The following is a 25,302-nucleotide window of genomic DNA, read 5'->3' as shown; positions in this document are numbered from 1 at the left end:
CAAATGATAAAAAAAGGATGGGGATCATCCCATCTCCGGGGAAGAACCCCAAGCAGAGCTCAAAGGAGACCCCAATGTCCTCAAAAAGGAACAAGTTCAAAAGGACAATTTCCCTGAGCCCCAGAAAGGCCAAACCGCCCCAAAACAGCAGTAAGGAGGCACTAAGCCCCCAATCCTCCCACGTGAGGAAGAACACTCTAGGTTCCAAGAGTATCGGAATTAAGAGTGATGCAGCAGAACTCCACTGACCCAGTCAACCAGCTTGAAGGCTAATTAAGGACTAAAACATCCTTCCTGCCTCGCGGACCTCTTAAGAATGCTTAGCTGAAACTTGTAATAAAATCAAGACAACACAAATAATAAAGTGAACACTAAGGCACCTCAACCAGCCCCAGCCAGAACAGACTCCACATGGCTGAACAAGCCACGAACCCGAGCAGGACCAGCCTGCAGACAGGGTCATAACTGTCAAGCTGCCTAAATCCTCCCTCAGAGGGGAAGAGAATAACAGACAAACAAAGGACTAGCGTGTCCCATAAACTTCCGCAGAAGTAAACAGCAAGGATCAATCCAGAGAAAGTTCCCAAAGGAAACAATCAAAAATAAGACAACCTACGGGTTGCCTTATATCAGTTAGGATAAGGCCCAAGAACAGACATACCCGCAGGGACCAGCCAAACGGAACCCTGAACAAAACTGGGAAGGATCTCAAACCAACAATCGGGAGATTACGTCATCCCCTCATCGTCTAATGAGGTGAGCAATTCGAAGTAGAATACTGCGGATTCCCGTAGGGTCCTCTAATAACTCAAAATGTGGGAGTAAAACGCGAAGGCGCGCTATTCTGTAACAAAACGCACAACACTCAGGGACAGCTACACCTGCAGGGAACTGCATAGGACCGCTTAAGGCGGGGAGACCTGGGACAATAGGGCACGAACACAAATGCAAATAAACATCTGGACTAAGTAGTCGCATGATCGCCAAAAATATGTGAAAGTGAAAAACGTGCTGCTACCTCCGGGGGGGGGGGGGGGGGGGGGCGGGGGGCACGAGGAACAAGGCGCTCTAATAAGGCAAACAGAACATACCTGATTGACATGTGTCAACGGAGCCAATTCGCATTCTTCACAAGTCGAATAATCTGACATTTGAACAGTCTCCGCATCAGAATCCTCCATAACTGGATAGAGAATATAATATGGACTATAAGAAAACAAAATCTAAAAACGACACCCACAATGGATGGGGCACTCACCACCTCCTATGAACAGACACTGGCAAACTAGAATTTTTCCGATGCCACACTGTCAGGAATGGAAGACCAGATCGTAAACACGCCCAGTCAACAAGGTAAACCGTACAGTCCAAAAAAAGCACGCCCAACCATAAGGGACATGTCACTTCCAAAGGCCTTTATGTTCCAAGCCAGAAGCCCAGTTAACACTACACAAAAGCAGATTGAATCACATAAACATGATTAACTCCCCCCCCCCCCCCGCTCAATAATCCCCCCCCCAGGAGATATTAACCGTTTAATCCAAGATACCAAAGGAGTCTCACAGACCCTATATTTTTTTTTTTTTTAATAGGTCCCACAAGAAAGCACCTTACAGGAAACAAATGAGTTACAGTACATTCTGATGAAGTAAAATGAAATGATCTTACCGGAATCTACACCGTGGAACAGGAAACACGGCCCTTCAAGTGTGACTGATAGTAGCAGTGCCTCCGCCATGGACTTGAGAGAAGAAAGCAGGCAGCAAAGCGAAGTTTGACAACGTCGATTGCTTGAGGAGCTGTGAACATGAGTTGGGATGGTTTTGCAGAAAGACTCTCCCTGCATCTCTGGACTCTTACTTTCACTCAGGCCCTCACTGAGAGACTAATAGGATTACTTAAAACTCCCACCCCATGTCGAAGAATACTACCCTCCATAAGAGATAAACTTCTGATCACTTCTCTGCCAACCTCTGGGGGGAGGAGTATTTAAGCCTTTGGCACGAGTGGGTCTTGCCTCCTCCTGGTGGCCAGGTTCTTATTTCCCAAAAATAAATGATTGCAGCTGTGGACTCTTTCTATTTATGAAGAAAACTAGTTTTATTTTCCTTCCCACTGCATTACATGACAGCTATTAGCCAATCACAAAAAGCATATATGTATATTCTGTGAATCCTGCATACGATCAGTTGCTGGTGCCTCAGTGTGCATATAAAAAAATAAAAAGAAATAATGGAAAGTTGTTTGCAATTGAGTGCTCTAACTGAATCATGAAAGTTTAATTTGGACTTTAGTGGTCCTTTAAAATTCCTGCATGGTGTAGGGGGAAGGTGACGTTCAGAACCAGGAACATGTTAAAATGGAATAATTAAAGTGTTTCTGGACTAGCTGAAATTAAAGTGAATGTAAACTTTAATGACTTTAAGACTAGTACCAAACACTCCTAAACACAGGGGAACTTTAATTCATTTGAGTTTAAAAAAGCAAAAAAAAAAAAAAAAAAAACCAGCATCTTTTTGTAAATACGTACCTTTGCATTATGGTAAACATAACACCGATCCGCCACCCATATCTCCTGCTTTCTTTAGCATATCGATTACTAATCCGGCTTCCTCCAATCATTTTGTTGTCCCATGAGCTGGACACCAAAGGGGGCACACAACGATTGGAGGAAGCCGGGGGATATGGATAGATTATTTTATATATATATATATATATATATATATATATATATATATATATATATATATATATATATATATATATATATATATATATAATATATATATATTCTTTGTAAACTTTAATGAATTAAAGTCCCCCTGTTTTTAAGAGTATTATTTGATACTGACCTTTAATTTTTTTTTTAATCTAATATCTATTTATAAAGGATGTTCACTGTGGAGGTGACAGGATCTATGGAAAAACAAGCTGTATTACAATTTAGACAAACAGAAGACAGAACTCTTGAGCTTTAGAGAATGACAGTTACCGGATGCAACCATTCTTGATAATGCACGAGCAAGTTCAAGAAGTATGGATGTTCCTACAGCAGATTTGACTGCACCAGGTCCCCAAGCATCCCTCTGTGCACCAACTACAACATAGCGATCTGAAAGATACAGTGCGGCAAGTGAGCAATTCAGTGTCAAACAGATACTACAAATAAAAAACTACTTTAAAAAAAACCATTAATACAAATACAGTTTAAACTCCTCTATATATGCACATTTGCCGTTGCCTAACATCTTGCAAATATTATAATATATATATTTTTTTTTTTTTTTTTTTTTTTTGATTGGAGTAGCCATGTTCTATGTTTTAAGATATAATTTGTAAATTCCATCAAATTGTTCGGTATTGCTCCAGACTTGATAAAGGAAGACATTCTTCCGAAAGCTTGTCATCTTATAAATGTATAGTTAGTACAAAAAAAAAAAAAAAAAAAAAAAAAAAAAAGGATCATTGCTTAATGCATTGAATAGAGGATAGAAAGGAGAGCGAGATAGAAAGGAGATTATTTTTTTTTTTAAATTTAGGCGTTTTTAAATGTAGTATACTTTCATTCAAACTTTAAATGGTTTACAAAAAGCCAGACTTGTTACTAGATTAGACAGGATGATCAATGACTTTGTATACCAGCTCCATAGTAATAAATGCACTGAAAATTGTTCCTTGCTATTGACCTTTTATTCATAAACAGTGGAACTGCTGTTCCTACAGGCTCGGTCCATTTGAATGGACATGTTCTTTAGAACAATTGGATGCAATTACAATTTGCAAAAAAAGGAAAATTTATGTTTACCTGATAAATTGATTTCTTCTACGATACGACAAGTCCACGGATTCATCCTTAATTGTGGGATATCCTCCTGCTAACAGGAAGTGGCAAAGAGCACCACAGCAGAGCTGTCTATATAGCTCCTCCCTTGACTCCACCCCCCCAGTCATTCGACCGAAGGTATAGGAAGAAAAAGGGAGAAACTAAAAAAGGTTGCAGAGGTGACTGAAGTTTGAAAACAAAAATATAATCTGTCTAAAAATGACAGGGAGGGCCGTGGACTCGTCGTATCGTAGAAGAAATCAATTTATCAGGTAAGCATAAATTTCCTTTTCTTCTACTAGATACGAGTCCACTGATTCATCCTTACTTGTGGTATACAATACCAAAGCAACAGGACACGGGTGAACGGGAGGGACAAGACAGATACCTAAACAGAAGGCATCACTGCTTGAAGAACTTTTCTCCCAAAAATAGCCTCAGAAGAAGCAAATTTGGAAAAGGTATGAAGGGAGGACCAAGTCGCAGCCTTACAAATCTGTTCAACAGAAGCATAGTTTTTAAAGGCCCATGTGGAAGCCACCGCTCTAGTAGAATGAGCTGTAATTTTTTCAGGAGGCTGCTGTCCAGCAGTCTCGTATACCAAACGGATGATGCTTTTCAGCCAAAAAGAAAGAGGTAGCCGTAGCTTTTTGACCCCGACGCTTTCCAGAATAGACAACAAATAGAGAAGATGTTTGACGGAAATCCTTGGTCACTTGTAAGTAAAACTTCAAGGCACGAACCACGTCCAAGTTATGTAACAGACGCTCCTTCTTAGGAGGATTAGGACACAAAGGAGGAACAATTATTTACTGATTAATATTCTTATTCGAAACAACCTTGGGAAGGAATCCAGGTTTAGAACGCAAAACCACCTTATCAGAATGGAATATAAGATAAGGCGAGTCACATTGTAACGCAGAAAGCTCAGAAACTCTTCGAGCAGAAGAGATAGCAACTAAAAACAAAACTTTCCAAGATAAAAGCTTAATATCTATGGAATGCATGGGCTCAAACAGAACCCCTTGAAGAACATTGAGAACTAAATTCAAACTCCATAGCGGAGCAACAGGTTTAAACACAGGCTTGATTCTGACTAAAGCCTGACAAAAAGACTGAACGTCTGGGACATCCGCCAGACGTCTGTGTAGTAAAATTGACAAAGCAGAAATTTGTCCCTTTAAAAAGGAACTAGCTGATAATTCCTTCTCCAATCCTTCTTGGAGAAAGGACAAAATCCTAGGAATCCTAACCCTACCCCATGAGTAGCCCTTGGATTCGCACCAAGAAAGATATTTACGCCATATCTTATGGTAAATTTTCCTAGTGACAGGCTTGCGAGCCTGAATCAAGGTATCAATGACTGGCTCCGAGAATCCACGCTTAGATAAAATCAAGCGTTCAATCTCCAGGCAGTCAGCTGCAGAGAATTTTGATTTGGATGTTGGAACGGACCTTGGATTAGAAGGTCCTGTCTCAGTGGCAGTTTCCACGGTGGCAGAGATGACATTTCCACTAGATCTGCATACCAAGTCCTGCGTGGCGACCCAGGCGCTATCAGGATTACCAAAGCCCTCTCCTGTTTGATTCTGGCAATCAGACGAGGTAGGAGAGGAAAAGGAGGAAACACATAAGCCAGGTTGAACGACCAAGGTACTGCTAGAGCATCTATCAGTACTGCTTGGGGATCCCTTGATCTGGACTTGTAACAAGGAAGTTTGGCATTCTGACGAGATGCCACCAGATCCAATTCCGGTGTGCCCCATTGACAAATCAATGCCGCAAACACCTCCGGATGGAGCTCCCACTCCCCCGGGTGAAAAGTCTGACTACTTAGAAAATCCGCTTCCCAGTTCTCTACTCCTGGGATGTAGATTGCTGATAGATGGCAAGAGTGAGTCTCTGCCCATCGAATTATCTTGGAAACTTCTATCATCGCTAGAGAACTCTTTGTTCCCGCTTGATGATTGATATATGCTACAGTCGTGATATTGTCCGACTGGAAGCTTATGAATTTGGCCAAAGCCAACTGAGGCCACGCTTGAAGCGCGTTGAATATTGCTCTCAGTTCCAGAATATTTATTGGTAGTAGGGACGACTCCTGAGTCCAAATACCCTGAGCCTTCAGGGAATTCCAGACTGCACCCCAGCCCAAGAGGCTGGCGTCCGTCACTATGACCCATGCTGGCCTGCGGAAGCACATTCCCTGGGACAGATGATCCTGTGACAACCACCAAAGGAGAGTCTCTGGTCTCTAGATCCAGATTTATCCGAGGAGATAAATCCGCATAATCCCCATTCCACTGTCTGAGCATGCACAGCTGCAGTGGTCTGAGATGTAAGCGGGCAAACTGAACGATGTCCATTGCTGCTACCATTAACCCAATGACCTCCATACACTGCGCCACTGATGGCTGAGGAATGGAATGAAGTGCTCGGCAAGAAGTTAGGATCTTTGACCTCTGTCAGAAAAATTCTCATGTCTACCGAGTCTATCAGAGTTCCTAGGAATGGAACTCTTGTCAGTGGAACTAGTGAACTCTTTTGTATGTTCACCTTCCACCCGTGAGTTCTTAGAAAAGCCAACACGATATCCGTGTGAGATTTGGCTAGATGGTAAGTTGATGCCTGAATCAAAATATCGTCCAGATAGGGCGCCACTGTTATGCCCCGCGGCCTTAGAACCGCCAGTAGGGACCCTAGCACCTTTGTGAAGATTCTGGGAGCTGTGGCCAACCCTAAAGGAAGGGCCACAAACTGGTAGTGTTTGTCCAGGAAGGCGAACCTGAGAAACTGGTGATCTTTGTGGATAGGAATGTGAAGATACGCATCCTTCAAATCCACGGTGGTCATATATTGACCCTCCTGGATCATTGGTAAAATTGTTCGTATGGTCTCCATCTTAAACGATGGGACTGAGAAATTTGTTTAGGCATTTGAGATCTAAAAATCGGTCTGAAAGTTCCCTCTTTTTTGGAAACCACGAACAGATTTGAGTAAAACCCCTGCCCCTGTTCTAGTTTTGGAACTGGGAAGATTACACCCATTGTATATACGTCTTCTACACAGCGTAAGAACGCCTCTCTTTTTGTCTGGTCTACAGACAAACGTGAAAGATGAAATCTCCCTCTTGGGAGAAAATCCTTGAATTCTAGTCGATACCCCTGGGCAGGGGTGTGGAAATTTAAAAAAAAAAAAATACTTGTCCAAGGGACTAAAGCAGGAGCCCAATCTACTTGTCCTGATTAGCAAAATAATTTGAACCAAAACTGTACATAAATAAGGTTTTTATTGATAACAACTTAGGAGACAGACCTAAAAATACTTAATTAAATGCAATCAACAAATGCAAGTAGGTAGTGAGATTAAACCGAACAGATTTCCAAATGAGAATTGTAGCTTACTTTATAAAAAAAAAAAAAAATAATAACTAAACTTAACGGAGACAACCTCTTGAGGCTATTTATATGCATTGAAATGCTTGGTTACACTAGATGATATAATCGTGTTGGTTATGTAAATCTGGGGAATGGGTAATAAAGGGATTAGCTATCTTTTTAAACAATAACAATTCTGGAGTAGACTGTCCCTTTAAAATTGCCTGCTATATCTGTATCATGAATGTTTCATTTTGACTAGGTTATTCCTTTAACTTCTTAAATTCAGGAGTAAAAGCTTTACAAACCGTGACAGGAGATGGAGATATATATATATAGATATATATATATATATATATATAAAAAGATGAGCAATCCAAGACATTTAAAAACCGTTCCTTTATTCAAAAATTGTTAAAAGGTTCCAGGAGGGTCCGTGATCAAATTAGTGAAGCAGCACAGGCAAACTGAAGGCTGACATGTTTCGGCTATACAGCCGTAATCATAGCTAATTCAGTATACCTGTGGTGCCTATTTAAAAGCAAACCTAGAGGATAATTGGCTTACAAAACAGCCAATGCCTATGCAGTCACATAACATCAAGGGTTAACCCTTCATAGTAAATTACCTGCATATGGGTAACTAAATAACCCAATAAGTATATACATAACATGTTGTTCAAATAAACACCAGAAAAAGAAAAGATAAAAAGAAAAAGATGAAAAAGATAAAGAAAAAATAGGAAAAAGAACAAAGCCAAACAAACCTGGGTTAAAAACAGGCTGTTTTTTAAGCCAATTATCCTCTAGGTTTGCTTTTAAATAGGCACCACAGGTATACTGAATTAGCTATGATTACGGCTGTATAGCCGAAACATGTTAGCCTTCAGTTTGCCTGTGCTGCTTCACTAATTTGATCACGGACCCTCCTGGAACCTTTTAACAATTTTTGAATAAAGGAACTGTTTTTAAAAATGCGTCTTGGATTGCTCATCTTTTCTTCATATCTGCATTGCCTGAAAATCCAGGACCTAAGAGAGCTAAGGTATCTTGCTTGTTTTGGAGCGGTGACAGCTAAGGTTTACTACGGCTCTTGTGGGGTTACCTTGGACACACCCCCCTTCACTATCCTCCCTCTGCACTTCCGGTGAATGGATGCACACAGCGGAACATCGGAACCTTGAAGCAAGTTGCTAGGAGTCATGTGGAATTGAAACCTGACAGACACACTTTGGAGCGTTAAGGAACGTACAGCCACAGGCTGTCTGAGCACCTGGTTGCTCGCATTCAGTTTTGCAAATTCCTACCGTATATTTCAATGTGTGTGTCAATTGACTTCCATTGGATATTCTGCTGTGCTGGGAGTGTTTGCCTTTGTTATACCTAGCACCTGCGGGGCTTTTTGACCCTGATCTAACATTGATATTTTACTACTTCTTGTGTGATACACACTGAACTGTTCAAATCCATCTCATTTGGAATCACAGTTTGACAAGTAACTAAGTTATTACGTTGTATACTTTTACCTACCCACAGGCTCAGTGATTCTACCCTTATGATAACTGGTATGTTCTGTTAAGTTCAATTATTGGGGTATGAACATATATACATAATTATTTCCAAAGCAAGACTGAACTGAAAACCATTGCTTTCACTATGTGACAGATGTGCAAGTAATAAAAAATGACACGTGTTAAAGCACACTAGACACTAAACACACAAGTTACATCACATTTCCAAAACGCTCATTTTAAACTTTTGTAGCCTTTTTTAAATCACTGGTATAACAGCAAAAAAAAAAAAAGTCTACACACGGTAACATCAACATCTAAGCTATTTGATAAGATCATCACCATTCCACCGACACTGTTTATTTGAAGTGAGGGCTGTTGTACTATAAATCAAGCCTCAGCAGGCTTGTAGGAAGTAGGCACTCTGACACTCCCGTCTCCCTCCCACACTGAAAAGGCTCAGCAGTTAAGTACTGTGTGCGCTGAGCAACCCTCCTCCACAGCTTCTTAAAGCAGATGTTAACCCCATGGCTTCAAAAATAGCTGCAGTATTGTGCACAGAATTACATTGCAGCGATCTTTGTTAGCCATAGGATGGGGGTTAAAAGGCAAGCAGTGCAGCCACTGTGATCAGATATGTGAAGGCAGGCACGCAGACTCAGAGGTTAGGAGGAACCGACTTGCAGTTGTTATAGTTCATAGCGCACAAAGTGGAATGCAACATACTATTTCTGAGATTGGATCATCAGCAATTTCAGAGAAGAATGCAGATTTTATTATCGAAATACATAAATATTTGTATGATCTTACTTAAATTTTTTTACACAGCTGAACTTTGCGTGCTGTTTCACTTTGAGGTTTTCCAGCGTTTGGTAACAGAAAACGCTGGAAAACCTCAAAGTAAAACATCAAAGTTCAGCTGTGTAAAAAAAATGTAAGTTAGATCATACAAATATTTATGTATTTCAAAACGTACCCCATCCAGCTCACAGATGAACGAACAGCAGCGCACTCCCCTCCAGCTCACAGATGAACTAACAGCAGCGCAGGAGCACTAAAGCAGAAACCAAGCTGAGCCTTCCATAGTAACAGCACGCTCACTAAGAAATTAGCCCAACAATTTAGCGCTGACAGAAATCATAATCGCTCGCCTCCACTGCACTTCAACACAGCACGTGGGAACTAGCAGGGAGGAGCTGAGATGAGAGACACTTGCGACGCTGAAACGGCGGTGTGCTAAGAAAAAAAAAAAAAAAAAAAAAAGCTTTAGCCCTGCTGCAGTCTGTTTGCCCGCAGCAGGGCTAAATGTAAAATAAAAACCACATGCCCTGCGCCCAGAACTGCATGTCCCGGGCGTCGGGCTATAGGAATTGCGCATCCCTGCCCTGGGTCACGATTTCTAAGGCCCATGGATCCTGAAGTCCCTTGCCTGAGCGAAGAGAGAAAGTCTGCCTCCTACTAGATTCGGTCCCGGATCGGGGGCTGCCTCTTCATGCTGTCTTGGTAGCAGCAGCGGGCTTCTTGGCCTGTTTACCTTTAGTCCAGGCCTGGTTAGGTCTCCAGACTGACTTGGATTGTGCAAAATTCCCCTCCTGCTTTGTGGCGGAGGAGGAAGTAGAGGGTCCACCTTTAAAGTTTCGAAAGGAACGAAAATTATTTTGTTTAGCCCTCATTTTAAACAGTCTTGTCCTGAGGAAGGGCATGACCTTTACCTTCAGTAATGTCGGAAATTATTTCCTTTAGTTCAGGCCCGAATAGCGTCTTACCTTTAAAAGGAATAGCTAAAAGTTTAGATTTTGATGACACATCAGCAGACAAAAGACTTGAGCCATAACGCTCTACGTGCTAGAATGGCAAAGCCTGCATTTTTTGCCGCTAATTTAGCCATTTGAAAAGCGGCATCGGTAATAAAAGAATTAGCTAGCTTGAGAGCCTTAATTCTATCCAAAATATCATCTAATGGGGTTTCAACCTTAAGAGACTCCTCTAGAGCCTCAAACCAAAAAGCTGCTGCAGTAGTTACTGGAACAATGCACGCTATAGGTTGTAGAAGAAAACCCTGATGAATAAACAATTTCTTTAGAAGACCCTCTAATTTTTTTTATCCATAGGATCTTTGAAAGCACAACTGTCCTCATTAGGTATAGTTGTACGCTTAGCCAGGGTAGAAATAGCTCCCTTCACCTTAGGGACAGATTGCCAAGAATCCTGAATGGTGTCAGATATGGGAAACCTTTTCTTAAAAGTAGGAGGGGGAGAGAACGGAATGCCTGGTCTATCCCATTCCTTAGTAACAATGTCCGAAATTCTTCTAGGGACTGGAAAAACATTAGTGTAAGTAGGGACCTCTAGATATTTATCCATTTTACACAATTTCTCTGGTGGGATGACAATAGGGTCACAATCATCCAGAGTCGCTAAAACCTCCCGGAGTAACAAGCGGAGGTGTTCAAGCTTAAACTTAAAGGCCGTCACATCTGAGTCTGTTTGAGGGAACATCTTTCCTGAGTCTGAAAGCTCTCCCTCAGACAGCAATTCCTCCACCCCCAAATCATAACACTGAGGGTGCATCGGAGATGGCCAATAAAGCATCAGAGGGCTCAGCATTTACTCTAATACCTGACCTGCTGTGCTTACCCTGTAAACCTGGCAGTTTAGATAATACCTCTGTAAGGGTAGTAGACATAACTGCAGCCATATCTTGCAGGGTGAAAGAATTAGACGCGCTAGAAGTTCTAGGCGTCGCTTGAGCGGGTGTTAAAGGTTGTGACACTTGGGGAGAATTGGATGGCATAACCTGATTCTCTTCTGACTGAGAATCATCCTGAGACATACTTTTATCACCTAAAATATGTTCTTTGCAATGTAAGGCCCTTTCAGTACATGGACACATTTTAAGTGGGGGTTCCACAATGGCTTCTAAACACATAGAACATTGACTTTCCTCAATGTCAGACATGTTGAAACTGACTAGTAATGACCACAAACAGTCTTGAAAACACTTTATTTAGTGAAAAAAAAACAACAATCTGAAAAATGGTACTGCGCCTTTAAGAGTAAAAAGCGTACAATTTTTCCAAAACTGCTCTAAAATGTTATAATTATCACAATTTTAGTATATGTGTGTCTTATCTTGCCAGCTAAGATTGCACCACAAGGTATGCTTAACCCTTAATGGAAAAAAACGTTACTCAAAAACGTTATGAAAGTAAGCAATCAACCCCCTGCACCTCGCCACAGCTCTGCTGTGGCGCCTACCTGCCCTCAGGGGTCTGTTAATTCACTATCACTTCGTTTAGGCCAAATCTTTCAGTTTAGGCCCACCGGAGCGGAGGCTTGCTGCTTGCATAGGAAATTCAAATGCGCATCTGAGGTGCAAAATTAGGCCCCGCCCATCTATATTGATGTCTCACTGCCTAGTAAAAACTGCTGTAAAGTGGTCTAGAACCTAGCCATGTGGGTTACCATATACCCAACCTAATATTGAAAGCCATGTGAACCCTCCAGTGCCCTCCAAACATAAAATCGTTTTGCACAAAAAAAACGTTAAGTTGCCCTCCAAACATAAAATTGTTATTGCACAAAAACCATTATGTTATCAGTGTCAACCATTTTCCAGCCCATAACACACAGGTCCCAGTAATAACCTTCTATCACATGTAGGATTACTGCTTACCCCTTCCCTTATGGGAATACTGTCAGTTCTGAAATACCACATTATCTCCAGAAAAAAAAAAAAATGACTGAACATACCTCAATGCTTGTAGCATGAAAAACGTTCCCACACTGAAGCTTCTAAAGTACTCCTCAGCCATTCTGTGGGAACTTCTCTGGATCTTAGTGATAACTGCCAAGATCATCAGCCTCCAGGCAGACATCTTCATCCATCTGCTGCCTGAGGAAAAATAGCACTCACCGGTACCATTTAAAATAAAGTCTTGCTTGAAGAAAATAAAAAGCATCATTTTATCACCTCTCACTTTACCTCTTCCTATTACTAGTAACGGCAAAGAGAATGACTGGGGGGGTGGAGTCAAGGGAGGAGCTATATAGACAGCTCTGCTGTGGTGCTCTTTGCCAATTCCTGTTAGCAGGAGGATAATATCCCACAAGTAAGGATGAATCTGTGGACTTGTCGTATCTAGTAGAAGAAATACAAACAGACAAGCAATTTGTATTCAACTGCTCTAATAAGCCTCTACAAAACACATTAATAAGCAAGTTTTACAGTGTTCCTTTACAACTATGATGGAAACACACTTCCAGAGGTATTTCACAGAAAAGATAAGCAAAATAATGAATGTATATTACAACTTATTGTTTGAGGAGATAAAAATGTGAGTTGAATGTCCATTTAAAATCAGCCCTTGATTATTAATCCATGTTAAAGCATTATTTAATACAAGCTTACACTCTTCCCTTTGCCTAAGACTTTAAATCTGTATAAAAAGGGAGACACTGATCTGGTGTGTTTGCTAAGGACTTGAAGAAACTTTATCTTATAGGTTTAGTTGCTTAATTTATTGTTACCTGGTTCATCAAATCCCTTGATAACACCAAAAATATTCAAAAGCTTCTTCTGATGCATAACATTGGTCACCTCCAATTTTATGGTTTTTACATCTCTCCTATAAAGAAGAAAAAAAAAAAATTCTCAAACAATTTTAAACAACTTTCTGATCGACTTCTGTTATCAAATTTGCTTTATTCTCTTGGTATCCTTCATTAAAGTAGCAGAAATGCACTATTGAAAGATAGCTGAACACATAGTGAGCAAATCACAAGAGGCATATGTGCGACCACCAATCAGCAGCTAGCTCCCCATAGTGCATTGCTTAGGTATGCTTTTCAACAAATGCCAAAAGAACAAAGCAAATGACATAATAGAAGTACACTAACGCTGTCGGAGATAGAACATTCCACTGACTTTACAGTCCAATTGTTCCCCGATTATCATTTATATAGCGCCGCCAAATTATATGTAAAATCAACCCCTTACTAAGTTTCAAAAAAGCTAAATAAAAGATTGGAGTAGAACAGATAAGCACAAAGATCAAAGTGTGAGGAGGGAGGGTGAGGAATCCTATTAAGGTTATGGTTTTAAAAGAACTTTACATTTTTTATGAAGGCAATTATTTTTCTCCTTCCACTAAAGTACAGCTAAAAAGCTGCTCTATGAATAATTAACCTATTAAAAAACATGATACGTCATACTTCTCTATTTCTAATAGTGTATAACTAAAATACATTAAAAAAAAAAAAAAAAAAAAAAATTACTGGAAAAATAATCTGAAAAAGTTATAAAAATGAAACCATAATTTAAAGCAAGTCTTCGTGACAAATCAAATCCACCCTGCAAAAAAACCCATCTAAAACAACACAACTTTAAAGTGTACCTGTGTTATTTCAATAATTGCTGTAAAAATTTAAATCTACAGCAGTAGTAAAAGTGCAGTTTTCCCTAAGAAATATGGGTTCTAATAGAGCTCATAACAACCGGTTTGTGCTAGTGTGACATGTGACCCCTAATATGAAAAAGGGAGAATACCCTCATTCAGATAAGGTTGCAATCCTAAACACCTGCGCCACCAAAAAATATATTGTGAATGGTTAGCCGACCACCTTATTTTTCAGGTGATCACCTTCCCTCCCATTAAGCACTTGAGTCTTGACAATAACTGAACTGAAAACTAAAAACACAAAAACAAAAATATTTCTGTAAAGATTAAAAAAGGGACATGCCACCCACATTTTTTCTTTTAAGATTTAGAAAGAATGCAATTTTAAACATCTTTCTAATTTACTTATATTATCTACTTTGTTTTATTCTCTTGATAGTCTTTGATGAAAAGCATATCTAGATATGCTCACTAGCTGCCGATTGGTTGCTGCACATAGAAGCCTTGTGTGATTGGCTCACCATGTGCATTGCTTTTTCTTCAACTAAGGATATCTAAAAAAGGAAGCAAAATAAATAATGGAAGTAAATTGTAATGTTTAAATTTATATTCTCTATCTGATAGGGTTGCACCGATACCATTTTTTTTTTTGACCGAGTACATGTACCGATACTTGTTTTCAAATACTCCCCGATACCAATTACCGATACTTTATTTTTTAATGTCATGTGACAGTTTACCAAGCACAATACAGACTAATTATTTAAGATTCCTTCTTTATTATTATAAAGGACTGTAATTAAAAAGACATTGTGACAAATAAAACTTATTATTTCATAAAGTTCACTGAACATGTTTATAAATAAAAAAATATTACAATAAAATATTAAATTTAAAGGGGTGATGCAATTGGGTTGTAGGGCTGTTATATAAACATCAATCTGACATTTGTATGGAGGTTCGACTCTAAGTTGAACAGTCTTTCACTTTCCACACTACTGCATGGGGCAGAAAGATATTTTTGGGCCATTTTAACCAGAGCTGGAAATCTGTTTATTAACTGCCCAGTTCTTCAGGGGTTTGTGTGAACGAGGTACAGTGATCTCTCCTACAATAATACAAATAACAGCACTTTGTATTGGCAGAACAGTAGTAAACAATTTTTTTTAATTTAGTCTCCACTCCTGTTTAAAATGAAATGGGAACATGCAGTTTGAAAAAAACGCCACAAGATAGCATATATGGGTAGGAAGTGGAGGTATCAGTTTAAGTATCGGTGCATTTGCACGAGTAAAAGTACTCATGCAAATACTTGGTATCGGTACCGATACTAGTATCGGTATCGGTGCAACCCTACTATCTGAATCATGAAAGAAAGATTTTGGGTTTAGTGGCCCTTTAAGAGAGGTACTATTAAATTATGTGCAGGACTGATCTATGACCATTAAATACAGTAGAAATGTGTAATTGAAGTGTATAAAACTGATGCAATATCACTTAGGGGAAATAAAAAAAAAAAAATGTTATTTTAGACAAGGTTGATATGACCCTTTAAAGAACTTTCTAATAAACATTCTCCAGACCATCCTGGAGAAACTGAAGAATTCTAAATGGATTTCCAAGAAAAAAAACCTCTAGAAGAAAACCAAAAAAAATAATTTTTTTAAGAACTTTATAGTAAATCTGTGTGACTGGTTTGCTGGGTTGTAGAAGTGTGGAGATCAGAGAAACTTCTAATCAAGGACTAGTTCGACCGCCACAAAGTCAAATTAAAAGTTCCTGCTATAATGGACCTTCCCCCCCCCGAGAAGGAAGAGTAAACCCTCTTCTGAAACCAATGGAGCAAGTTGAAAAGAATATCTATACCTTAGCAGACTGAGCTAACAGGATATACTCAAGCTCACACATCCAGAGGAGACTGCGACCCGAACGCAGCGCCATAGACCGCTCGGCCATCCTGCAGAACCACACCCAGCTGGACCAACACAGCCTCAGGATCCCGAAACAGGTACAGGAACGAGCTTAAACATAGCACAGCCATCCCCACAGAGTACAAGTACAACCCGACTCTGAAAACAGACAAGGCCTTAGACCCAAGTCTGACTTGGAGCCAGCAAGACCCCAGGGGGAACCAATCCCACCTTTCCACCTCTCATCCAGAAGAAGCCCCAAGCAAGGACTCCATCTCCATAGGGAGGAGAATATATCCCAACCAGACACAAGGGATATGGATGCATATCCAGAGAATCCAGATCGCGAGAAGAATTCGAAAGCCCCGACAAAAAGGAAGGAACCACCCCTATCTAAAGGTCAAAGCTCCAAGGAGCAAGTCTAGAAGTTGTATGAAGATACTTCTTAAAGCCTCAGAACAACCAAGGGATACCTTGAGGTAAAAAAAATAATCCTACTAGCAGTACTAGACTCCCCATCACCTCCGCACAAGCAGAGGAAACAAGGAAGAGAAAGGCACTAAGCCTACCCAGCTCCGGAAAACCCCAAGCTAAACAAAGTCCCCGCAGGGAACAACTATCACCCGGAAACACAGATCCCTAAAAGGAGATCCAATTCACCCGGAGACAATGGTAGAAGACCCAAAGGTCTCTTATAACTCAGACAGTACACATCAAAGAGTAAGAGCTGCATCTAGAAAAACTATAAACAGCTTATGCTTACATCTGCAAGGTGTGAAGAGCTGCAACTGGTTTCAAACTGCAAACCTTCCACATGCTAGACAGCTATCCTGTACAAGCTGTTGGATCAAGCCCAAAAGGACAAATCCAGAAGCCTAAAAATTAAGGCCAAACGGCTCAACTGCGGTAAGGGGTGTTAAGCCCTCCAACTCTCCACCACATGGGGGAGGCTCTAGGTGCTGATAAAATCAGATGTCAGTGACGCAGCGGGAAACTCCCCTGCCATCTATAACTGAAGGCAATAAGAACTGAAACAATCCCTCCCGCCTCACGAACCCACAGGTCCTCTCGAATGCTTAGTTGGAACATGAAAAACAATAAGCTGAGCACTCGGCGCTTCTACCGAACCAGCCGAGCAGAACAGCCGCAAGACCAACGAACCAGCCTGCACCTAGGGTCCTAACAGACAAGCTGCATAAATTCTCCCTCATAGGGAAAAAAACAGAAAACAGACATATTTAACATAGAACTAACATGTCCAAAACAACTTCTGAAGAAGTAATAGAGTATCAATCCCAGAAGGTTCCAGAAGGAAAACAAAAACAAATAAGACATCCCATCGGATATAAATAAAATATAAGGCAACCCGGAGGTTAACGCCCCAAAAGAAAATTTATGCTTACCTGATAAATTTATTTATCATCGGATCATCTTAATTACTAATGGAATATTCATTTCCTGCTCAGCAGGACGAGGCAAAGAGCACCACAGCAGAGCTGTTGAACAGCTCCTCCCTTCCCTCCCACTCCAGTCATTCGACCGAAGTTAGGAAGAGAGAGGAAAAGCCAAGGTGCAGAGGTGTCTGAAGTTTACATAACCCACAACCTGTCTTACAAGAACAGGGCGGGCCGTGGACTCATCGTGTCAAAAAATAAATATATATCAGGTTAGCATAAATTATTTTCTTTTTTAGGACACAAGTCCACGGATCATCTTATTTACTAATGGGATTCAATACCCAAGCTAGAGTACACAGATGATACGGGAGGGACAAGACAGGAAACCTAAACGGAAGGCACCACTGCTTGAACCTTTCTCCCAAAAGCGGCCTCAGCCAAGGCAAAAGTATCAAAATTGTAGAACTTTGAAAAAGTGTGAAGAGAGGACAAAGTTGCAGCCTTGCAAATCTGTTCCACAGAAGCTTCATTTTTGAATGCCCATGAGGAAACAACAGCCCTCGTGGAATGAGCCGTAACCCTCTCGGGAGGCTGCTGTCCAGCAGTCTCATATGCAGAACGTATGATACTCTTCAGCCAAAAAGAAGTAGCCGTAGCTTTCTGTCCTTTACGTTTTCCTGAGAAAATCACCAACAAAGACGACTGACGAAAGTCCTTAGTCACTTGCAGGTAAAACGGACCATGTCTAAATTGTGCAGAAGACGTTCTTTCTGAAAAGGATTAGGACACAAATAAGGAACAACAATCTCCTGATTAATGTTCCGATCAGAAACAACCTTAGGACGAAATCCTAGTTTAGAACGTAAAACTACCTTATCTGAATGGAAAATAAGGTAAGGAGAATCGCACTGCAATGCCGAGAGCTCTGACACTCTACGAGCTAAAGAAATAGCAACAAGAAACAGAACTTTCCAGGATAACAACTTAATATCTAAGGAATGCATAGGCTCAAACAGAGCCCCTTTAAGAACTTTGAAAACTAAATTAAGACTCCATGGTAGGAGTAACTGGTTTGAACACAGGCCTGATCCTGACCAAGGCCTGACAAAAAGATTGAACATCTGGGACATCCGCCAGACGTTTGTGTAACAAAATAAAGCCGAGATATGACCCTTTAGGGAACTTGTCGATAAACCCTTCTCCAAATCCTCTTGGAGAAAAGACAAAATTCTAGGAATCCTAATCTTACTCCACGAGTAGCCCTTGGATTCACACCAATAAAAATATTTATGCCAAATCTTATGATAAATCCTTCTAGTCAGACTTACAAGCCTGAATCATGGTCTCTATGACCGAATCATAAAATCCCCGCCTGGATAAAATTAAACGTACAATCTCCAAGCAGTCAGAACACATTTGTATGCGCACAATTTGATGTGTCACAGCACAATTTGTTGTGTCACAGCACAATAGGAATCTAACCTGAAACCACCAGTCTCTGGTAGACTGCCTTGTCACTTGAGCCACTGAAAGGCTCTTTCAAGAAACTAGATTTGGATGGAGGAAGGAGCCCTGAATCAGAGGTCTTCCTCAACAGGAGTCTCCACGCTGGCAGAGATGCCATTTCCACCAGATCCGCATACCAAATCCTGAGAGGCCAAGCCAGAGCTATGAAGATCACCGAAACCCTCTGATTCGAGCAACCACCCGAGGAAGGAGCGCAAAACGGAGGAAATAGGTATGCTAGACTGAATGTCCAAGGGACCGCCAGAGCATCTATCACTTCCTCCTGGGGGTCCTTGGACCTCAGCCCGTATCTCCGGAGCTTGGTAATCCTTAGAGATGCCAAGAGATCTAATTACGGCAGACCCCACATGAGAAACAGGCTGGAGAAAACTTCCGAATGGAGTTCCTACTCCCCCGGAAGAAAGGCCTGCCTGCTCAAAAAGGTCCACCTCCCAGATGTCCAGCCCTGGGATGAGAATCGCCGACAGTTAGGAAAAGTGGGCCTCCGCCCACTGAATTATCTTGGTTACCTCTGTCATCGCTAAGAAACTCTTTCGTTCCTCCCAGATGATCGACGTAAACCATTGAAGGTATATTGTCCGACTAGAACTTGATGAACTGGACCGAGGCTGAGGCCAGCCCAGGAGAGCCTTGAAGAGCGCTCTCAGCTCCAGAATGCTTTTAGAAAGAACAGACTCAGACTGAGTCCTAACTCCATGAGCCTTTAGGGAACTCCAGACTGCTCCTCACCCTCGAAGGCTGGTGACTGTTGTCATAATCACCCAAAAAGGTCTGAGAAAGCAGGTACCCTGATAGGATGATCCAGAGACAACCACCATGGAAGAGAATCCCTTGTTTCCTGATCCAGTAGCATTCATGGAGACAAATCCGCATAATCTCCGTTTCATTGCCTGAGCTTGCTTAACTGCAGAGTTCTGAGATGGAACCGAATGGGAAGATGTCAATTGCCACCATCAGCCCGATTACCTCCATGCACTGAGCCACTGATGACCTAAGAGTGTGCTGAAAATAAGACAAGGATCAATAATCTTTGATTTCCTGACTTCCGTCAGGAAAAACTTCATTGATAAGGAATTTAACATAGATCCCAGAAAAAAATACCTTAAAATTAGGACTCAGGAACTCTGTCCCCGATTTACATTCCACCCGTGTCGAACGCAGGAAGGATAACACCATCTAAGTTGGCGAAACTCTTTGTTGTAACAAAGTCGCCTGGATTAGGAAAACATGTAAATATGGTGCTGCAATGCACCATGAAAATTCTAAAAAGTTGTGGCAAGATTTAATGAAAAAACCACAAACTAGAAGTATTTCTCCAGCAAGACAAACCATAGAAACTTGCAAAGATCCCATAGATGGGAACATGCAGATACCCATCCTTTAAACTTATCAGGAATTGATCCTCCGGGATCCAAGGAAAGATGTCACTAATAAAGTCCACCTAGAAGGACGGTACTGTCTAGATTTTGGAGGTCTAAAATCTGTCTGAAGGCTTCCATCTTCTTGGGAGCCACCACAAGACTGAAATAAATCTTAGACCCTGTTCCTGAACCGGAGATATCACTCCCAAGGGGGAGAGGACTCCCACCTATGAAAGGAACCAAGTCTCTACCTGAGGATAGGAAGAGAAGAAAGAGAAAGATGTCATCTTGAACAACCCCACTACCACAACAATTATGGGATCCCGAAAGGGAATAGGTATCCATAGGGATAAAAAAGTCTCCTGGTCAGTATGGAATGGTTTTCCAAGACTCCTTGAGAGGTCCTCTACTAAAAACCTCTGTCAATATAGGAAATGTGAATCAAAGGATAATACCCATTCACTTTCATTTCATAGTACTGCATCTTGGTACCACATAAAATTAACGACCAAAATGTCGTTCCATAATAGCTAAAAACTCCTTGGTAATAACCGGAGCAGAGATAGCTTAAAACTGAAGATACTACTTTAATATCAGCGTGAGGAATCATACCGTCAGAACTGAGAACTTACTAAGTATCCCCTTCCTCATTTAACTTGGAGAAAACCTCTAAGAGAATAATCTAGTGACAGAAACCTCACTCACTGAAAACGTATTCTTCCTCTTGCGCTCTCCCTGCAGCATGGGGAAAGCCGACAACCCACCTGACAAGTCCAGATGGAACTATGTCTTGCAAAATAACCCCAAAAGGAGTCGTGAAGGAAGCGCAGGGCACTGGATGAATGGACGGTAAGATTTTCGGACACTTGAAGAGAAAGCTGCAGAAAATATGGAACATTGCCCGAATGCTTCAGAATTATACAAGGCAATATTTATTTTATTTTAACAGAAACAAAAATAAAAACCTAATACATGGGAAACAGAAAATGTAGGTTGTCTCCAGAAGTATCAAGACATAACGTGTGCATTGTGTATACCCTATTCATTCTTTATACAATAAAATTTAATATTTCCAAAATTACCAAGACTTTATATTTAAGGGAAACATTCTAACCTAGTTCCCTTACATAGTACATACCAAGAAATAATTTGAAAAGGCCACTTGGACCTTGAAAAATTAACAATTTGTTTATTAAAAACGGATGGTACTGTCTCTTTAAATGTTAAACATACACACACCATACATACATAAATAAAAGTTGTAGGGAATCATCCAGACATTGGATGAAAACACAAATAAATAATAGTCATCCTGACTACTGTAAACAAATAAGGTACTGTGGGTAAAGCCTCTCTGCTGTATTAAACAACCAGCAGAGATGGCGTCCAGACTATCCATACCCTTGACCCTTACTGTATGCGACTCCTCTCTGCTGCATGTGTTACAATGCAGCAGAGAAGGCAGTCGTAGCACACAATATACGTAAATTGTTCTGGTTATTAGAAGCCTCTCCGCTGCACGATCCACTACGCAGCAGAGAAGGCATCCATAGCACTCAAAAATATGTGAAAAGCCTCTCCGCTGCACAGACACAGCGCAGAAGAGACCGGTAACCACTCCATCACATCCGGTGTACATCAAAACACACCTCAGAGATTAACCGGGAAGCAGGGAAAAGAAATGCGCAAACAATAGCGCCGCAACTTAACCCCGTCTTCCAACTAAACTCCCGGGCGGCAAGTAAAGAAAGCAGCAGCCGCGCTCACAGTTAAAAGACATGCTGAACAACATGACCATACTATCAAATAATCTCCCGGTCGGCCACTTAACATGAAATAAGGCCAACAGAGTTAGCAATACACCTAATCTGTCTACCCACAGTTGAGTCGATTACAAAAAGACAGTATAAACCACCCAGATAGTTGTAATTAAATAAAAAAAGCCGTTGGGAGCTTGCAATTATGCCAGGTCATAAAAAAAAAAAAAAAAAAACACAGAGCCACTTCTCCACGTGTACTCCAGTGCCTGCATTCACTGCCAGATAACATTTCCCCCTCCCTCTTAGGGCCAATGTATCTAGTGTCCTTTATAAAAAGATAAAGAGTGCCTCATTTTTCTGTGTATGCATCCTTTCCAGAAAAAAAGAATTTAGCATTTACCTTAGAAAGCTGCCTGGCAGGAAGGCAGCCCACCCGGCTTGCGAAGTCCTCCTCCTCACATTGGCCTGTGTAACAAAAAAAAGTACTGAGTATATTCTCTTCCCTCAGACTTTAACAAACAGGGCAGCAAACAATCTATGGAAGGCTCAGTGAGAATTATGTCCCACAAGTTCCCATTGCTCTAAAGCAACCAAAAGCTCTACTGAAGAGACTGATATGGACTACGGCTACACCCTAGAACAAAACGTAGCACACTCTGGCACTACTTTAAAAATAATAATAAACTCTTGATTAAAGAATCTAATCTAACACCTCACTTTACCTCTTCCTATCACTAACGTAGGCAAAGAGAATGACTGGAGTGGGAGGGAAGGGAGGAGCTATTTAACAGCTCTGCTGTGGTGCTCTTTGCCTCCTCCTGCTGACCAGGAGGTGAATATCTCATTCGTAATTAAGATGATCCGTGGACTCGTGTCATAAAAAAGAAAAGACACAGGCCTACCGGCAGGACCAGCCAAACTGAGCCCCATCTTCCAAAAACTGGGAAACATCTCAAACAAATGACAATCAGGAGATTGCCTCATCCCCATATGTCTAATGAGGTGCACCATTCAAATTAAAATCCCCATGTTAACGATAGGGTCATTCAATAACTGAAAAACATGTCTGAGCAATATGCGAAAGCACAACACTGAGGGACAGTTACACCCGCGGGGAACTGTAGATGCCCTCCCCAAGGCGGAAGGCCCGGGACAATAGGGCACGAGCACATTCTCAAATAAAAACGTCTGGACTCTGCAGATGAACAATCGCCAACATTATGTTGAAGCAAAAACGTGCTGCAACCTCCGGGGGGGGTTCACGAACACAACGTGAACCGAACAGTCCAAAAAAAGCACAGCAACCAAAAGGCTGTGTCGCTTCCAAAGGCCTCAAAGTTCCAACCATGAGCCCATAAACATCACACATAAGCAGGTTGAATCACATAAACATGATTATAAACCCCTGTGTTCAATAACTGCCCTCAGGAGATATTAACCATCAATTCCAAGACACTAACAGAGACCCTTTATGTCATTTATATAGTTAGACTCGCAAAGGTGTGATATCCTCTCGAGAAAACATTTACATTACATTGACGATAAAGTAAAAATGAAACGATCTTACCGGAATCTACGCCGTGGAACAGGAACATGGCCTTTCAAGTGTGACAAATAGTAGCATCACCTCCGCAATGGACTTGAGAGAAGAAAGCAGGCAGCGTAGCAAAGTTCAACAACACTCAATGCTTGAGGAGCTGTTAATATGAGTCAAGATGGTTTTGCAGAAAGACTTTCCCTGCATCTCCGGACTATAACTTTCATCCAAGCCCTCACTGAGAGACTGATAGGATTACTTAAAACTCCTGTTGCATGCTGAAGAGTACTACCCTCCATAAAGAGACAAAAAACGAATTAAAAAATTGACACGTCTCTGCCCACCTCCTGGGACAAAAGACAAAGAATGACTGAGGGAAGTGGGAGGAGTATTTAAGCCTTTGGCTGGGGTGTCTTTGCCTCCTCCTGGTGGCCAGGTTCTTATTTCCCAAAAGTAATGAATGCAGCTGTGGACTCTTTCCATTTAAGAAGAAAATAACTGCTTCTTTAGCTCACTATATAAAAGAAAACATGGAAAGTTAGAGTTAGACAGTGAAAAAAGCTCAATTATGCACTATGGGAGTTAAATATGCTTACTCAAGCAGTTTCTTGCCAGTCTCACTAGATATAGTTTGAACTGGGATTTGTGGTAATCCAGAGGATTTGCTGGGAGGAAACTGTGTGTTGTTAAAAGATGGAAAGCCAGGTGTGTATGGATCACCAGTTCCAAAATGAGCCTGTATGGAAACAAATCATAAAATACATTTTTACACATTACAAGTAAACCCCTATACGGCAAGTGTATGTAGGTGGGGAGGAATACAAAAAGGAAAATTTATGCTTAACTGATAAATTTGTTTCTTTTACGATACGATGAGTCCACGGATTTCATCCTTACTTATGGGATATCGCCTCCTGGTCAACAGGAGGAGGCAAAGAGCACCACAGCAGAGCTGTATATATAGCTCCTCCCTTCCCTCCCACTCCAGTCATTCGACCGAAGTTAGGAAGAGAAAGGAAAAACCAATGTGCAGAGGTGACTGAAGTTTAACAAAATTAAAGACCTGTCATATAAAAAAGGGCAGGCCGTGGACTCATCGTATCGTAAAAGAAACAAATTTATCAGGTAAGCATAAATTTCCTTTTCTTTTACAAGCTACGATGAGTCCATAGATTTCATCCTTACTTATGGGATACAATACCACAGCTATATGACACGGATGAAAGGGAGGGACAAGACAGGGAACCTAAACGGTAGGAACCACTGCTTGAAGAACTTTACTCCCAAAAAAAGCCTTGGACGAGGCAAAAGTATCAAATATGTAAAATTTGGAAAAGTGTGAAGAGAAGAACAAGTTGCAGCTTTGCAAAGCTGTTCAACAGAAGCATCATTTTTGAATGCCCATAAGGAAGCCACAGCCCTAGTGGAATGAGCTGTAATTCGTTAAGGAGGCTGCTGTCCAGCAGTCCCATATGCAAAACAGACTAAACTCTTCAGCCAAAAAGAAAGAGGGAGCCGTAGCTTTCTGACCCCTACGCTTCCCAGAAAACACAACAAACAGGGAAGAAGATTGACGAAAATCCTTAGTGGCCCGTAAGCAAAAACTTCAAGACACGGACCACATCCAAAGAATGTAACAGTCGCTCCTTCTTAAAAAAGGATTAGGACACAAGGAAGGAACAACAATTTCCTGATTAATAT

At 41.1% G+C, this 25,302-nt stretch overlaps 1 protein-coding gene across 1 annotated transcript in view; it reads right to left on the bottom strand.

Moving 5' to 3' along the window:
- Positions 1 to 2,847: 2,847 nt before the first annotated feature.
- LOC128656397 (transferrin receptor protein 1) overlaps positions 2,848 to 25,302 on the bottom strand; it is a 94,059-nt gene continuing 71,604 nt past the window's right edge. Inside the window, exons 9-11 of the mRNA XM_053710278.1 lie at positions 24,198 to 24,337; positions 13,241 to 13,338; positions 2,848 to 3,112 (exon numbers count right to left, since the gene is read on the bottom strand). Coding sequence (XP_053566253.1) covers positions 2,937 to 3,112; positions 13,241 to 13,338; positions 24,198 to 24,337 — 414 coding nt within the window. The 3' untranslated portion in view covers positions 2,848 to 2,936. The remainder of the gene's footprint in view (positions 3,113 to 13,240; positions 13,339 to 24,197; positions 24,338 to 25,302) is intronic.

This window comes from Bombina bombina, chromosome 4, assembly GCF_027579735.1.
Source record: "Bombina bombina isolate aBomBom1 chromosome 4, aBomBom1.pri, whole genome shotgun sequence".
NCBI classification, from domain to species: domain Eukaryota; kingdom Metazoa; phylum Chordata; class Amphibia; order Anura; family Bombinatoridae; genus Bombina; species Bombina bombina.
The sequence above is the reverse complement of the archived record's forward strand: the minus strand, read 5'-3'. Positions and strand labels throughout refer to the sequence as shown.